At 41.3% G+C, this 18,227-nt stretch overlaps 1 protein-coding gene across 10 annotated transcripts in view; it reads left to right on the plus strand.

Moving 5' to 3' along the window:
* Positions 1 to 18,227, plus strand: part of dock4b (dedicator of cytokinesis 4b) — a 142,450-nt gene that overhangs the window by 107,216 nt on the left and 17,007 nt on the right. For 8 of the 10 annotated variants that reach the window (XM_037761280.1, XM_037761281.1, XM_037761288.1 and 5 more), the window contains 11 exons: positions 45 to 193; positions 1,569 to 1,655; positions 1,870 to 1,974; positions 2,312 to 2,453; positions 5,574 to 5,740; positions 9,060 to 9,146; positions 11,119 to 11,295; positions 14,888 to 14,971; positions 16,384 to 16,503; positions 16,914 to 17,035; positions 17,913 to 18,033. In XM_037761280.1, coding sequence (XP_037617208.1) covers positions 45 to 193; positions 1,569 to 1,655; positions 1,870 to 1,974; positions 2,312 to 2,453; positions 5,574 to 5,740; positions 9,060 to 9,146; positions 11,119 to 11,295; positions 14,888 to 14,971; positions 16,384 to 16,503; positions 16,914 to 17,035; positions 17,913 to 18,033 — 1,361 coding nt within the window. The remainder of the gene's footprint in view (positions 1 to 44; positions 194 to 1,568; positions 1,656 to 1,869; positions 1,975 to 2,311; positions 2,454 to 5,573; positions 5,741 to 9,059; positions 9,147 to 11,118; positions 11,296 to 14,887; positions 14,972 to 16,383; positions 16,504 to 16,913; positions 17,036 to 17,912; positions 18,034 to 18,227) is intronic. The other 2 variants (XM_037761282.1, XM_037761284.1) reach the window with 1 other exon arrangement.

An 18,227-nucleotide genomic window follows, 5' to 3' on the forward strand; every position in this document is an offset into this window, starting at 1 on the left:
TAATCTGCTGACTGCTTGTCTGTGTGTCTGTTTGTGTGTCACAGAGGCATCGTACACTCTGCTGCTGTACGACGAGCTACTGGAATGGTCAGACAGGCCGCTCAGAGAGTTCCTCAACTACCCCATGCAGAGCGAGTGGCAAAGAAAAGAGTACCTGCACCTCACGATCGTCCAGAACTTCGACAGGGGGAAGGTGAGCTCATGAACACAAACATGTTTTCCCGTAATCTACATTTGCAGTTGACTGTTAAACAGAAACAAGAAAAATCCTCTCTTCAGCACTTTTTGTGGCACAATGTAGCACTACGTTTTCCACAGGTATATAAAGACAGTTACATGCAGCTGTGTTTTTAGTAGATACCAACTCTGAGAAACACTGTACATAAGAGCAAGATAAGTGGCTTTGTCATGCAGCTTCACATGCATATTGTAAACTCTAATTCATACCTGGCATTGAAGCACAGCCATATTATTAATGCTCCGTTTAGAATGAACACATACCAGCCATAAATACACGGATTTTAACCTCATAAGCTTTAACACATCCATTAAACATTATTACTCGCGGATTGAAGACGAGAGAACTAGAGTTCCCCGCTTGTTAAGAGGAGGTGTGACATCGTTCTCATGAAATGAAATCCCTTCATAAGAGAGCCGAGCCGTGAGCTGTACGGAGCAAGAAAAATACATGTCACTCGCGGTCAGACGTTTAATTTCTACCTGTAGTGAACTGTGACACCGGCTCGAGGCATCAACACCTCCTCGGTTTAATCAGATGAATCTCTGGCGGCTGTAATTAAAGCAGGATCCATTTCGCCCCACAATATCCTACGCCGTTCCTTTTAAGAAATATTGTGTGTGGGAGATGATGACAGCGAGACTGACGGGTGAAGCGTGACTTGCATCGGCGGTGTTGGTTTTAAAGGCAGCAGCTAAGAATGAACAGTGAGATCGTGCAGCTTGAACAGAGCTCAGCTGATTCAGGATGCATTCGAGAAGTAGCTTCTTTTCTGTCTTCCTCCCACTACACCTCTCTACTGATTTTATCTCTTTATCCTAACTACATTTGCCTCAGTTCTTCACTCTCAGGGAAAAAAAGTGGCATTATGGAAACCCTCCAAAATTACACACAAAACCTTCAGCATCCCTGATGAAATAACACAGCTCTACGGAATCATTAAAACCGCTCCCCTCGTTACTCATAGTCCAATTTCCCTTCACATTCACGAGCTCTGCCATCTGCCGGTGCTGCCGCACAGGGATCAGGAGGCAGCGGGAAAGGAAAGCTTTTCATTTAATTAGCAAGATGGCTGGGTGCTGCGTGTACCTGCATGAAGAGGTTAGATTTGACTCTCGATATTGTCGACTCACCAGTGCCACCCAGTGGGGAGAAAACGGAGCTTAGCAGCACCACTGCAGAGAGAGTTTCATTAAGCCTTCTATTCAAATATACTAAATTTAGAAGGATATGCATGAGCTTTCTTGCTTTTTTTTAATGTATTTGCTTTCTTTTAAGACAGGAATCAGTGAGCATGAGGATGAATACGTGTGTGTTTTTATGTCTTCAGTGTTGGGAGAATGGCATCATCCTGTGCAGAGAACTGGCGGACCAATATGAGTCGTACTACGACTACAGGAACTTGAGCAAGATGAGGGTGAGTTGTCCACAACAAACAAGCTACAGACACTTCCTGAAGAAGCATTGTTTGTTGAAGTCTTACCATGTTCCTAGAAAACTAGGAAAGAAAAAAGTATATATTATACCTACTATTCATCTGCTTTAAAATACCTTTTGTCAATGCATCAAATCCCTTATTGGTCACACACTGTTTGTTTATATTCAATATTGTCCTTTATTTCCATTGCCAGATGATGGAAGCCTCTCTCTATGACAAGATCATGGATCAGCAAAGACTAGAACCCGAATTCTTCCGAGTGGGTTTCTACGGAAAGAAGTTTCCTTTCTTCTTACGGGTAAAAAAAAATCTCCATATTCCCCTCTCTTCATCATATTCATCTTTGTCAGTAGCGAGTTGAATAGAGTCATTCTTTCACCCTCTCCAAAGAAGAAATACACCTGCAGGAAGAATTAACTTTCCTTATATAAGACTCCTCCAGTGTGAGGTGACATTCAGCAACTCTTATTCAATGCCATTTAATGATGTAACAGGCCCTGTGGTGTCCTTGGTTTTGGAGTTTGGCAGTAGGAAACTGCAGTTGCGACGTGCGACCACTAGATGTCAAGCTAACCCCACGCTGTGTTATGCTCTGCCCCTCTCCTCTCCCCCCTACCATCCCACCTCCTCTGCAGAATAAGGAGTTTGTGTGCCGCGGCCATGACTACGAGAGGCTGGAGGCTTTCCAGCAGCGGATGCTCAACGAGTTCCCCCACGCCATCGCCATGCAGCACGTCAACCAGCCAGACCAGACCATATACCAGGCCGACGCACAGTGTATCCTTGACTATAGAAAGAGGAGCATACTAAATTAATTCCCAGCGGTGGACCACGCTGAGCAGTCAAGTGTGCAGAAATGCATAACATATGACAACACACACACACAGGATGTATACATATGTGTGCACGCACACAGAGGCACGCTTTGTGTTTGCATCCGCGCAATTACCTGTAATAAGGCACACGCTATCACCCACCATGCCTCCTTCTATCTCTCGCAATCTTTTTCTTGCCATTATCAAAGGCTCATTCACAGGAACACACACATACACACACACACATGCATGCATACTGTTCTGCATACTACGTGCGGCATACAGAATCTCATTCAAGAAAGCATTATCAAACACGCCGTGGTCATACATACTAAGGGAGCCGGATATTCAGTTGGGAACAAACTTTGAAAAAGAAATTACTTGCTCGCTATAGTTTAGATAAGAGAAGCTCTAAAATGATGAAATGTTGATGCTACAGTCATCTGGGTTCCCTCGGTTATTTCATTGTGCTCATACAGCAGTAATAAGTTTTACAAGCAGCAGCAGCAGCGAGTGCTTCAAGGACTTTTTTACCCTGGGTTTTGTCTGTTGGATATCTGACTAGAATCAAACATCAATCCAACATACGCTCTTTTTAATAAAGAGGCTAATCCAACATTATATATCGTATTATGATAAATATGACTTGAAGTAGGATTGTGACATTAGTAATGCAATGATTTCTCATTTTTTGTTAAACCACTATCATTATGAAAAGCACAATTTGATATGCATGTCTTTAAATTCAGGTCAGACAAGACACTCACATCAACCATTTATTACAACAATATATTGATTGAAATATTTAATCACAAGTAATCGCATGATTGTCCATAGTTAATCACGATTAATCGCACATTTTTGTATCTGTTCAAAATGCACTTTAAAGGGAGATTTGTCAAGTATTTAAAACTCTTGTCGACATTGGAGTGGGCAAATATGCTTGCTTTATGCAAATGTATTTATATATTTATTATAGGAAATTAATTAACAACACAAAACAATGATAAATATTGTCCAGAAACCCTCACAGGTACTGCATTTAGCATAAAAAATATGGTCAAATCATAACATGGCAAACTGCAGCCCAACAGGCAACAACAGCTGTCAGTGTGTCAGTGTGCTGACTTGACTATGACTTGACCCAAAACTGCATGTGATTATCATAAAGTGGGCATGTCTGTAAAGGGGAGACTCGCGGGTACCCAGAGAACCCATTTTCATTCACATATCTTGAGGTCAGAGGTCAAGGGACCCCTTTGAAAATGGCCATGACAGTTTTTCCTCACCAAAATTTAGCGTAGGTTTGGAGCATCATTTAGGCTCCTTCACGACAAGCTAGTGTGACATGGTTGGTACCAATGGATTTTTGGGGTTTTCTAGTTTCATATAATGTCACCCTGGCTTTACATTACCTGAAGGCCACCGTAGTTCTCCGACACGCTTGTGAAACTGCAGTAACGTGAGCCGTAGAGTGCAAAACCGTGGTACCGCCCGCCACCGTCTGCCCTCTGTTGCTCCTAAAGTAGTGTTATTATGGTACGGATGGCCTCTGAGCGTGGCGAACGGCATTAGCATGGTTTTGCATTCGGCGGCTCACATTACCGCAGTCTTGGGAATCGAGGAGTGAGGGTTACTCAGTTGGTTGCAGTCCTCAACCACACCACTAGATGCCGCCAAATCATACACATTGTACCTTTTAAGTAGGGTTATGACATTAATAATGAGATGATTTACATAACCTTTCTCATTTTTTGTTAAACCATTATTATTATGATGAAAAGCACAGTAACAAATGTGATATACATATCTTTTTAATGCAGTTCAGTCAAGACACTCAACCATTTATTGCAACAATACACGTTTTAGTTTGGCCGTGTGGCTCTGCTCATGTGACGCTCTGGAACAAATCTGAGCCATCTTAACACAGACGGTCCCTGAGCTCACAAACGCCCCCTGGCACATACAACATTTAAACATTTGAACATGGACACATATTAGAGAAACGCACAGAATTCCTGAACAGACCTCGGCGCTGTTGTGTGCAGACCGAGAGAGCGCCAAATGTTTATACGTGGACATACATGATTGGAGGGGTCAGACTATAAAATGACTTCTGCGCCTGGCTAAAGTCCTGTGAGGCTCTCGTACTTTTGTTTGTATCTGACTTCAGTTTGTGCTTCAACATGCCCACTTACATAAATCTAGTCACGTTGAGAGCTGCACTCAATATGGGAGCCTTTTTAATTATTCACTCTAATGTACAGTATGGGACAACTGTTGGCCTGTATAGAGGAGGAGGGAGAGCGAGATGGGAAAAGCAAAGACTCAGTGGCATAAATGACACAATGACTCTGGAGAGCAGCGCTAAGAGACAGCCAGATGGAGGGCAGACATGGAGAGAGGCATGTATCCATGTGATACGTTTGCTTCCATGTGCTTCCCTACCGAAGAGGACAGGGATCGTCTGAATGAATTAGCACACCGCTGTGTTATTCACACATAACACTAATCAATAGAGGCTCTCTGATCGCTCACCCATCTGTATATCCTTGTTGCAAACACTCATGCATATGAATTCTTGTATAAGACACAAGAAAAAAACTGACTTTTCTTTTGTGTCTTTGTTTCTCTGTTTAGTTCTTCTACCTCTTTGTCTCTCTTTTGTGGTCTGAGTGCACTTATCGGTTGTTAAGAAACGGCGATCTTGCTGCTTTTGGTACCATTTGTTTTTGATGTGTAATATTGTTAGACATCCAGGGATTGTTATATTGGTCCCTTATAGTATATCCTTGGCAGGGTATTGTTTCCATGTGGATGTAAATAAAAGTATGTATGTGTGTGTGTGTGTGTGTGTGTGGCTAATGAAAGAAAATATATTGCAGGACAGATGTGCTTATCTCAAAGACACACACTTAACCACCCTGTAAACCCCTGTCTGTCTGTGTGTGTTCTTGTCCTCTGTGTGAGCTGCAGTGTCTCATGTTCTTTCAGGTCACTGAAGATTCCTTGTGAGTTTTAGTCTCTAGTGCTTTCCCTTGTCACTCTCTCTTGTACTTTCCTTAACTTCCGGTGCTTCCAGACCTGCAGATCTACGCCGTAACCCCGATCCCAGAGAGTCAGGATGTGCTGCAGAGAGACGGAGTGCCTGACAACATCAAAAGCTTCTACAAGTTCAATCACATCTGGAGGTTCAGATATGACCGGCCCTTTCACAAGGGCACCAAAGACAAGGAGAATGAGTTCAAGGTACGGGGGGGAAAAGAATTCACTAGAAAGAAAAGATGATGAAGGTAGACAGCTGCTGACACGCAAAGCACATCTGCACTACACACACACACACACACACACACACACAGTAAGAGGGCAATGCGACACAGACATTCCTCTGCGTTTATGTAATTTCATCCCCAATTTTGTGGAGATATAAAAACGTGCTCTTAGATATTGAACCGGCCTTTTACAGCTTGTTGAGTAGATCCAAACTGTCTTGTGCTATGAAATAAATCGTAAAAAAAATCATTTTTTTTTTTTTTATATTTCAGGACTTAAAATTATACATTTATGATCATTAGCATTTTTTTTCCCACTGCAAACCGATGTGAAACAGCTTCGTTTTCTTCCTTCTCTCTGCTTTGTTCATCGATCACAGGCTCGTGTAGGTAATGATAGTTTGAACCTGCGCCCAGGTATTTGTCTGTGTGTGGCGCATGTTTTATTCATCATGACTCCGGTATCACTAATTATACTTGGGTACTAGTCAGAGCCGCGCAAATGAAGTCTTTACACTCACACACATGCAAACCCACACAGCTGCACGCACTCTAAACACACACACACACACGCCACAAAGACCCTGATATTAGGCTCATAAATATTCAATATTAACACACGCACACACACACACACACACACACACACACACACGCGCGCTCCATGCAGTCATTTCATCTCGGTTCCATCAAAGCTATTTGGCCAAATTTAATCACGATATCGCATTTCCATCAGGGCTGGATATCTCCGGCCCCTCAGGTGGGAATAATATGTATGATAAACTTTTGCACGGTGACAAGAGTGTGCAGCAGCCAGGGTACGGTGCGATCAGTCATAATAAAGCGGAAAAGAACACTGTTTTTGCCCAAAAATTCAACACAGAAGTTTCTATCTGCAGAAAAAGAAATGTTTGCAGAAAGGTCAAGTCTTTTATTTTTTCCCTCTTCCTTTCAACTTCCTGATCCTAAACTGTAATACATGTTTTTTTTCTTCCAAGAGGTGTTCAGGTGGGTTTCTTGGCCTTAAAAAGCAGAAAATCAATAAAGGGCAGCCGGCTTGTGTAGCGAGTCGGAAGACCCTTCTCAACCTGAGGACACTGGATCGATACCGCATGTCAGCACTCATCTGCACTGCCGGAGTGTCCTTGAACAAGACACTGGCTTCTAGACCAGGCTTAAAATAAGTTAGTTTAGTGCAAATATCATGTGCACATGGCAAACATCATACCTGCTTAACATCAGCATGTCAGCATTGTCACTGTGAACATATTAGCAAACTGATTTTAGCATTTAGCTCAAAGCACTTCTGTGCATAAATACAGCCTCATAGAGATTCAAAATGAAAGCTAATTCTTGACCTTGGAAACAGTAGCATGACCAAAAAAAGACTAAATAAAGCTTCAAAAAGGAAAAGTAGACCTTGAATTACTATTTTTTTTAATTTATTGATGGAATAGTTAAAGCTAGGGTTCTGTAATGGCAAGAAGCTCGCTTCAATATATTGCGATATATTGTGATGATACTGTAAGCAAGGTGATATATTGAGAATTTTTTAATTCTAATTTTAGGAAAACTGTCATAATATAAAGAATACATCATATGCAAAAATCAGAGTAAAGTTGACTTCTTTTATGCAATCAGAACAGTGGGATCTGCATTTGCATGAATCCCAGTCTCTGTTACATCCAACATCATAGCACTACTGTGAGAGGGCACATATGCTGAGACGGTGCATCTCTTTGCAAATGGCATAAAATATAGACTGAGTTACATGTTAACTATCAAAACAAAATCGCTTCAGTGTTTTTGAGAATTAATAACAGTATCACAAGTAAGGGATAGTGTACAGTGAGCCGGTCATTGTTGAGAAATGAACCCCGACAGGGCGATGCCGCACCCTGACGCGAAGCGGAGGAGTCTTGCATCGCCCTGCAAGTGTTTATTTCACAACAATGACCGGCTAGCTGTACATTATCCCGCTTATTACACGGCGACTTACTTAAGAAGTCAATAATTTCACACAAAAACGGTCCGTCAGAGTCCGACATAAGAGCTGTGCCCATGGCAACGGTCTGTTATACATAGCAACGGTCTGCTATAACGAAATAACAGACCGTAGAATGCCGTGATTGACCAATCAGAATCGAGTATTCAACACAGCCGTGTAATAAAACATAGTAACGCAATATTCAATATTTTCCTCACCCCATTCCAACAGCAATCAATTAATCAAAAGCTCTGACAAAAAAAAAAAAGATCTGGTATCTATGACTGTCGCAGGACTGTAATAAGCCTGTTCAATCATTTTATTTGGCCCGAAGCTTGACAGCTGTGAGTACTAACAATAGCCATGTTCATTGTTTACATTCATAATGATTATTTTGGGGGGGTGGCTTTGGAGGGAGGCCTGAAGGGACGGGCTGTCAGTGTTGCCGACTTGGAGACTTTCTCGCCAGATTTAGGGACTTTTGGAGCTGCTAGCGACTTTCATTGGAAAAGAGTTAGCAACACTGTGATGGGTTTTTCGGTCGGATCATTTTATTTTAAATCTAGCGTACTCTTGGTAGTTTTTTTAAGTTTACCAACCATAGCTTTAATCTATAAAATATCAGTAAATAAAATACACAAATTACAATTCCTTTCAATTCTCCATGTCTCTAGATGTGTTTACAACAAACCTGCTGTTTGTTCCAATACACATACTGCCATACTATTTAGTATGCCAGAAAGAGATTTAGTAGGTCCCAATACATAGTATGTCAAAGTTCAAGGCGAAATGTCTGGAAGAAGTATGTTCCAATTGTATGCATGCTGCATGCAACAGTACATACTTTGTAAGGGCAGCTGCAGTATGAACTAAAAGTAACTAAGTATGTGATTTGGAATGCAACCATAGTGTGAACATAACTGTAGGCGCTCCACTATAGTGTGAATTTATTATGTTAATAGCCTGCAGTAAATGATAGAGTTTCCATAGTTAACGTGCTGTCAGAATAACCTTGCGATGTGTTGGCATATTGACAAGCATGCTGGCTGACAGGGTAAGTGGTGGAACATGAATGACGATATGTGATATAAGACATGACACCTGACCTATGTCTTAAAGTGGGTGTTTGGCAGTAGGTGTACTCTACATGTTTCCACTTAAACTACGTATAAGTAATTAAATTTAGTGACTTCTGCCAGAGATAGAGTGCATGTGTGCATCAGGCATAAGTAGCTATGGATTTTTTCTTTCAAAATGTGCAATTTAGCAAGCAGCTAATACTCCATACTATTATTGTGTGTTAATGCAGAGCCTGTGGGTGGAGAGGACAACCCTGACTCTGGTCCAGAGTCTTCCAGGCATCTCCCGCTGGTTTGAAGTGGAGAAGAGAGAGCTGGTGAGTGTGACAACCTCTGATGAAATAACCATGAGGACATAACTGCAACACATCACACAGGGGACACTGTAATAACACTTTTATTCCGCAGGTTGCAATTTAGAGTACTGCCGGCCAATACCCAAGTATCGATCCAAGTCATTTCGTTGAACAACAATAATGACCTAGGTCATGACATCGGGGCAATTGGACACATTTCATTTCCTCTATTGAATAGATAACATGGTGTGCTAAAAATGTAATTGCTTTGCTTTGATTGCCAATGTCCAATTTTTAAAATAGATTTTTGTATTGGAGCATTTTTTTTTTACCAACACTTATTCTGGGTTTTTTTGGGCCTGGAATCACTTTCATATTTGACACGAGTCCATTGCTACACGTAAATCCCCTTCAAAAGCTTTCCGCTTTGGATCTTCTCATTCGGATCTCTAAGGAGTGGGAGGATTTTTAAATGCTGTTTTGTCCAGCGTATGCAAAACATAACACAGTGTCTCTGTTGGTCTAAGCACATATTCTTCAGCGCATAGCTGCTGAGCGTGGTGTGAAATTGTGGATTGTGAACCCGGTGTTATTCTACGGTGGTTATGCAGTGCAATAGCATATAAAAATACAGAACTGGAAAAAGCTCTATTAGCAAGAGGATTAAGCTTTGTGTGAGACAGAGAAAGAAAAAGAGAGAGAAGGAAAAAAAATGCAGCATAAAGGGAACAACATTTTTATGCATCCATGAGTAAACGCAAAAGTCACCATGTGCTAATTATGTGTTTGCAATAATACAGTGTGTGCCTTATACATAAAGCTGCTATAATCACTAGGTTTGAATGCTACGTGTATGGGAAAGGTGTTGCAGGTAGTGATAAAAACATAGGTAATTATCATAATTTAAGACAAACAAAGTAAGCAACTACCTGGTGAACATAGTGGAGCGTTTAGCAGCTAAAGATCTGATGTTTCATATATTTGGAGTTGGTGGAGACCAAAAATAGAGCTAAAAAGAGAGTGAATATTGGACTTACATTCATCAGGTGACATAATCGCAACTCTAAATGAATGTGAATGTTGCCCCATATCTGCTAGATGTGTAAATAAGCCAGTGTTATCTAACAATTTCACCATTTTAAAATTAATGATGATAAAATATATCAGTATTGTGTTTACAGCTTGTTTTTTACGCTTCCCCCAAGTGGCCAAAATTTAGCAATTTTCGTTTCCATAATAAGAATACCCACCAAAAATTCAATGACTTCTCAGTCCGATCTTAAAGGCACAATGAGTAGGATTTATTGGTTGCGGTTTGTAAAGACAACATTCAAAATTGGTCCCTCCTCCCCGGCTCAACGAGAGTTATATGGTGCTCACCAGTGGGTGAAAGCCGACCCCTTTGTCCATTTCGCGTTTCGTGTTTTTTTCAACGTTGTGTCTACAATTTTCTTAGCTTCCTCTTGGATGCGTGCTTACGATCTGGCACCTAGTCGCTAAGCTTTTATAGATGTCCTGAACACAGCAAAATAACAAAATACAGGCAGTGGGACGGGTCTCTGTAGATACGGCCACACACTTCTATTGGGTCACAAGTGATGATTGAGAGGCATTATTTTTGTATTAGTCTATACAGTACATTGTGTGTGGAAGTGTGTAAATGTTATTGCTTTTGTCAGAAATAATAAAATCAAACTTTATTTGTATAGCACTTTTCCAAACATAGTTACAAAGTGCTTTACATGAGTTAAAATAGTGCAAACATCAAGATAAAACAATACAGAATAAAAACATAGGGGCAAAATAAAAGGTTGAACATAAGACTTAATAAAACAGTGTGTACAAAAAAGTCAACAATAATAAAATGAAAACAAGGGATTGCTCTAAAAAGGCCTTCCTGTAAAGGTACGTTTTGAGGCGTGATTTAAAAGAAGAAACAGAGTTTACTAGCCTGAGTTTACCTTTCATTTTTCAACAACATCCTCCTCCGCAGGTGGAGGTGAGCCCGCTGGAGAACGCCATCGAGGTGATCGAGAACAAGAACTTACAGCTACGCACGTTGATCACCCAGTGTCAGAGCCGGCAGATGCAGAACATCAACCCCCTCACCATGTGCCTCAACGGGGTCATCGACGCCGCTGTCAACGGGGGGCTGGCCCGCTACCAAGAGGTATGTATGGATGGATGGAGGGAGGATAAGGTTGGAGGGCTTTAGAGACCGTGGAAGGGAGTTAGGAGCGATGACATATGGAACGCCTAATGATGCATGAAGGTGGACTTTAGCGGAGAGACGTATGGACAGGGAGCGTTTTGCTGAGGGAGGAGCGGGTGAACAGATGGATAGATGGATACATGAAGGTTTTGAATGATGCGGATGGAGGGAATGGATAGATGAGTGGATGGAGGTGGGGAAATAAGATGGATGAGTAATGGATGGAGGGATGGATGTGGGGAGAAAGAGGGGTCAGGTCAGAATATGGCAGATAGAGGAGTGGGAGGACGGAGCATAGAGAGATGAATGGCTAATAATGGCTGAATGAATGAGATGGGAGTGTTTATGCAGCTGCTGTATTATACTCTGAAGTGGTAACAGACAGACACACAGATTGGTGGAGGAAAAACTGGAATGTTGTCAATCCCGCTGACAAACATTTGCTTCTACTGCTTCTCCAAAAGACAGTAGATAATTGCAGGATAACAATACAGCGCAATTTCTTAAGCAGGAGGAGCTCTTTTGAAGAAAAAAGGCTTCCAAAAGCGTTTTTTTTACCCTCAACAAAGTGAGTGGACTCAGCGACTTGCTCGTGTCGCATAGCAACCACCCTTTTTCCACTGGGAGCGCGTGTGTGGGGGTTCATGTTCGTGCATGCGGGTGTGTGTGCGTGTGTGTGTGTGGGCACTTACTGTATGTGTGTGTTTGTGAGTGTATATTGGGTTTGTGCAGAAGAGCGTGCCTCTGTGTAGAAGGAGCCTATTAATGGGTTGTAGGATACTTGATAGAGCCGCAAAGGCAAGGGTCGCTGAAGTGCTTTCCACCTTTACTGCCATCATTTTGTTAGAAAAAATGATGGTATATGGAATGATTTTTCAGCTTCCAGTATACTTATAGAGCCACCCTTTTACTTTGATGCACTAATGGCAGCATCATGCGTATATTTCTATGTATACACTGTAAACAATTGCTGTTAATTTACAGCAGGATTTCAACAGTATTAACCTGTTATTGCTAAAAAACAGTGCTTTACTGTTAATACAAAAGAAAACCTGTTAAATTACGCTCATAGGCTGTTTTTTAACTGAACTATAATGCATTGTTAAAAAACATCACTTTACTGCTGATCAACTGTCTAAAGTATCATCAGTAACAGTTTCATGCAGTATTTTTTTTTATTCTGGGACCTGATCTGCTCATGTGAGGCTTGTACATTGTACATGATTGGAAAATCAGTGAATTAGCTTTATTGTTCTTCACTCACATGTTGTCATTGTTTGCATTCTGTGCTTGTAGCCAGCTAGAGACACACATTTTTGGGAAAAGTGTCAACAAGTCTATTATAGCCTTTTCCCTAACAAGTGCCTTTAATTGTATTTAGTGTGACTATTCCTATGTCTGCAACCTGCTAAGTCTATTCATCTAGGGCAAAAAAATAATGTTTATTAAAATGTATGTAAAAAAATACAACCTAAATAGTACATTAAAACAAATCAGTAAGATAATGTAAAAGAAAGGTGAAAAACAGCTATATAATGTATCTTTAAACAGTAAATTAACTGTAAAATACTGTGAAATTAATTAAAAAAAAACAGTTCAAACTGTATTTTTCATTAACAGTACAAAGCTGTAAATTTCAGCGACAGTATAATAATGTTAATTTTACAGTAACATAAAGGCAACCCTGCTGCCAGTTCTTCACTGTTATTTTACTGGGAAATTCTTAACAGTGTATAATTATATAAAAAGTGGCATTTCTCTGGTTAAAATTGACCACCAACTTCCTTCAACCATTTTTAATTTGTGTTTTCGTTTCACACACAATGCAAAAGTGACATATTTCAATTATTTATCAAGAGGCGGACACAGATGGGGGCTGTTTCTGCAGCAAAAACGCACCGCCACCGACGTCAACACTCATTTTTCTTTGCAGAATATCGCATGAGGTACCCCTTACGGAACGCGCCGGTAGAATCTATTAATTTCCCCGCGTAATGCCGATTGACAGCTGTGGAGGTTCGCTCGGCTACGAATGAAGGAGAAATTGTCATTATTAATATTCAGATTTATTGCTTTAGTTTGAGTTGAAACCCTACAGGGAGAATGCCGTCTGATTTATTCCCCCCATGCTTCCCCCCCCTACCGTTCCATCTCTAATTGGACTTTTCTAATGATTAACTGAGCTACTCCATGGCGAGGACTCACTCCCTGCAGCCCGGCGCAAAATTTTTCCATCATTCGTAGAAGATTATTGATTTTTTCGCTGCCTTTTCCGGAGGTCCTTGGACGGAATTTCCTGCTGAAACGCAGCCCCGTCTCTCTTTTAGAAGTACCACCATGGCTCTGTTGCATGTGCACCATATAGTATATCGCTTATAAAGAGCATAATAACATTCATGCGATGTAATATTTTTCATTTCTTATATCCGTCTGTGTTTCGTGGTTTAATAAGAGAGGAACGTGATATTGTGCAGTGCATACTAATAAATGCTATCGTGACGAAGATTGCCATCTGAGGATGTTTGTCTGGAATAATAATATTCCTTGTTTTATTGAGGATTGGTAGTCTCAGTGCATTCATTGACAGGGATCTACGACTTTGTGTGACATGTTTCAAGCATTATCCTCCTCTGTAACTGTCATCTGGCTCTGTCTCTTTGGAGATAAACAGCTATGTCCTTGGGAGAGAAACCGCGCTGATCTTTTTTTTTGCGAACTCCCCCTTTACCTTTCAGTCCCTTATTTTCTGTGTGTGTGTGTGTGTGTGTGTGTGTGTGTGTGTGTGTTTCCCTCTTTGGCAGATTTGAAAGCAGATTGCGAGCCGGGGCCTTTTCATCGGCTCGCCGTCTCTCCCTCTTTGTGCGCTCCGATGCAGATTGAAAAGGATTTAACATAATCTGTGTTGATGTTGAAGTGTTGATGGCATTGTAAACAGCGAGGGGACTGGCGTTTTAATGTATGGGTGCCACAAAAAAAAAAAAAAAAACGGTTATCATCGTTCAAAAGCACACCAGGCCATTTCTCATCTTATCTGTTCCTCCTTGAAGTCGCCGTTTTTTGAAGGAAATGTCTGGAGAAGCGAATAGAAAGCGCAGTCTGAAACCCATAATCAAGAAGTATGATGTTTCTGGAGAGACATGATCTGTAACTGTTACATGAATGGACGTGATTTGAAGAAAGCTTTTAAAATTTAAGACCAAAATTGGCCCCTAAATCAAAGTCAAATCAATCCTCTGATCCCACCATTTGGCACAGAGTTTTTCCGTCTCTATTTTTAGCCCTTGTGTACTTTTATTCTGGTCCCTGAACTCGATATTAATACCACAACAACAAAAAAAAACCCAGACAGTAGCATTACACCCCACTTGAGCTGAATGTTAGTTTATTCTCTTTGGATATTTTGTTTTTTAAGGATTCAATACAAAGTGTGTGGACACTAATTCACTGTGTCAGCCCAGCAGGGATTCAGGTAACACTGCAGCGCAGAAAGCATAGCGCTTCAGCTCCCGGTGTGCACATAACAGATATTCTGCATTTTGTCTCCACGCAGGCCTTCTTCGTGAAGGACTACGTTATGAATCACCCCGAGGATGGCGAGAAGATCGGGCGACTGAGAGAACTCATGTTTGAACAGGTCTGTAATAAAAGATGTATACATGTGTGAGTGTAGTGAATGCTCATCGTGTGCTTTAAATGCACAGGAAATACATAAAAAGATGATCATGAATAGGCCACCTTTATATCAAACAGCATGATTATCCTCTGACAAAACATTCTCAACTCAAGGTCCACTTAACTCGCTTTTTTCAGAGCTTTCTCAATCTGCAAATGAAAGCGAGGAAGTGGACCTTGAGTTGCCAGACAGGTACTGGATTATTGAGGCAGATACCTGTGTCTGAGAGTTAAAAATAATAATCAGATAACACTATATTGGCCAGTATTCATTATTTTCACCTAAACACATATCATATTCACATTTTTTTGATAAGGATCCCGTAACTCTGATCAAGATATGTACTAAGTGGAACATTTTTCTGGTGAAAAATGATATAAATGCAGTTTTATCACATACGTTAGGTATTTCTGTACTGCATTTTATTGGTCCAGCTCTATTGTAGTACCTCTATTATGTGAGATCAGCTTGGTTTTGCTGATATAGCACATGTTTTTTTCCCAGGTATTTACTGTATCTCATTGTATTCACACATTTTTCTTGTTAAAAAGTTATAAAATATGACTAAATAAAACTCAATTCACAATTAAAAGTGTTAAAGGAGGATTTTGTCGCATTTAGGGGGATCTGTTGACAGAAATGGAATATACTATTAATATGTATGTTTTCTTTAGTGTATAATCACCTGAAAATAAGAATAGTTGTGTTTTCGTTACCTTAGAATGAGCCGTTTATTTCTAGGGGAGCACGTCCTCTTCACAGAATCTGCCATGTTGTACCGCCATGTTTCTACAGGAGCCAAGAACGAACAAACCAAACACTGGCTCTAGATAAGGCTATTTGCTTTTTTGCATTGGCCACCGTAGTTCTCCTACACACTTGGCACACTGGCAGAGTTTCAGTTGGTTGCAATCTGCCACCTCACTGCTAGATGCTGCCAAATCCTACACACTGCACCTTTAACTCATACATAACCAAGATATGTACTAAGTTGAACATTTTTTCTCTCTAGTACCTCTAGTATCAGGTGAGATTAGCTTGCTCATAGTTTTTCAAAATATTTACTGTATCTCATTGTATTCACAAATTGTTCTTAATTGTTCTTGTTAAAAAGTAATAAGAAATTACATTAAATATGGCTAAACAAAACTCAATTCACAATAACATGTGTTAAGTGGAAGGTATTTCACTGAATTTGTCAACTTGCAGACTAATTTTAACCGAGCACGTCGGGAGCAAATATTTAGCGATTTACACAGATGAAGTGGGAGGAATAAAAGCTCTGTCATTTTCATTCATCTCTACACTTGTCCTCAGATTTGGTTGTTTGTAATACAACAGAGATGTTAAAAGATTTGTTTTTTGTTTTTCAGGCACACATTCTGGAGTATGGCCTCGCCGTGCATGAGAAGGTCGTCCCCCCGGACATGAGGCCTCTCCACAAGAAGCTAGTGGACCAGTTTCATCTGATGAAATCCAGTCTGGGCATACAGGTAGGCCAGAAGACGAGACACTGTGACACTTCAGTACATCTTTCAGAACGTATTGCAGAGGCATTTGTAAATCAATGAGGGCTTCAAATGTCAAGTTAAACAGAAGTTATTTTTGTTAATGAGTATAAATTATGTATTTGGAAGATTAAAACAATCCAGCTTGTGTTAATGATTTTCCTCAAATCATTAAATCTCTCATGGAAGTGCACACTGTATGTGACAACAGAGGCCCACCCGCTGCGTTTCAGACTTCCGAGTGAATGACCCCTTCAGTGCTCCGCGGAGAAAAGCCACCCCTCATTACACACACTTCCTTCATCTGCATTTGTGTGTATTTTATTTACATACCTCACGCTGGCGCTGAGCATTTAATCATGTGCACTGCCTCTTCTCCAATTTTAAAACCCCAGGAGTTTCCGGCTTATGTGCGCGCAAGCCCAGTGCACTTCACCAACGGGAGCCCGCGAACATGCAGGAACTCGGTGCCCAACATCATCAGCCCAGACGGTGGCAGAGCGGTTGCCAGGCGGAGGTGACGACTAAGAATTTTGCTTTTATTTTTTTGTATTTTATTGATGTTATGTCTGTCTTTCTTTTCTCCTACAAATTTACCCAAAAAGCTTCTTTTACTACAAGTTTCTCCTTCATATTTTCTCACCTTTCTCTGCTTTCTCTCGATGCGCTGCCCTTCTCTCTTGTTTTTTTATTTGTGTCCCCACCTCACCTCGAACACCACGCTCGGTGCCTTTGCTCCCTTCTTCCTTCCGTTCTCCACCAGTGTGGCTCCATCTGGGCATGCGATAGGTGGGGGCGGCTGGCTGGCACCCACAGGGATATTACTGTGTGGCTGCTGCCGAGCCGGCGGACAGACCGTGTGCACACGCGTGTGTCTGTGTTCTTGATGTGTTCAGTGACCCTGCCACTCTGTCTACCTGCGACATTCTGCCTCCCCAGTCTGATCCCAGGAGGCGAAGCCACACATCCAGACATACACATCACCTCAATCTCCCAGTGGCATTTCACGTTTTACTTATTGAGCTTTTCTTTGTTGTTTGGCAACACAACAACAAGTTATTTCTTTTCAAATCATTTTTGGTGATGACTTCCGCTTTAACCTTCCCTTTAAGAAACCCATTGTGTTTGTTCTCTAACCTTTCTTTTACACTTTTCCCAGACAAGTGCTTGATGGAATGCTGTGATTGCTGCATCGATTATCTTCTTATAATCTGACATTTTCTGTCCCTGTTTGTCTTTGTCCCCCTCCCTGCCTGCCTTTTTTGTCGGCTTTTCATGCTGAACTTTCGGTGAGTGAAACCTCTGAAAGCTAATGAAACAAAATACCATAGCCGGTGTCCCTTTATGGAAACCCACCGTAACCGTCTCTCTCTGTGTCTCTCTCTCACCCTCAGTCTGCCCAGCTACCCTGCGGTGAACCGCTACTCCTCGTCCTCTCTGTCGTCTCAGGCCTCCAACGAAGTCAGTAACATCACAGGGCAATCGGAGAGTTCGGATGAAGTCTTCAACATGCAGGTAATCTCCCTCTCTCCCTCTCTCTTTCTCTCTCTCATACACACAACCACACAAGTACTCTTAAGGTAATTAGATTGAGTCATCATCCCAACATTTGCCCCCGTGCTCCCTACAGGTTTCAAGTGCAATACTTTGTAATCCTCCTCTCTCCGTTCCACCGTCATTTCTCCTCTCCTCTGACCCTTTCTCTCTCT

The sequence above is a fragment of the Sebastes umbrosus genome, chromosome 23 (genome assembly GCF_015220745.1).
Source record: "Sebastes umbrosus isolate fSebUmb1 chromosome 23, fSebUmb1.pri, whole genome shotgun sequence".
Taxonomy (NCBI): Eukaryota; Metazoa; Chordata; class Actinopteri; order Perciformes; family Sebastidae; genus Sebastes; species Sebastes umbrosus.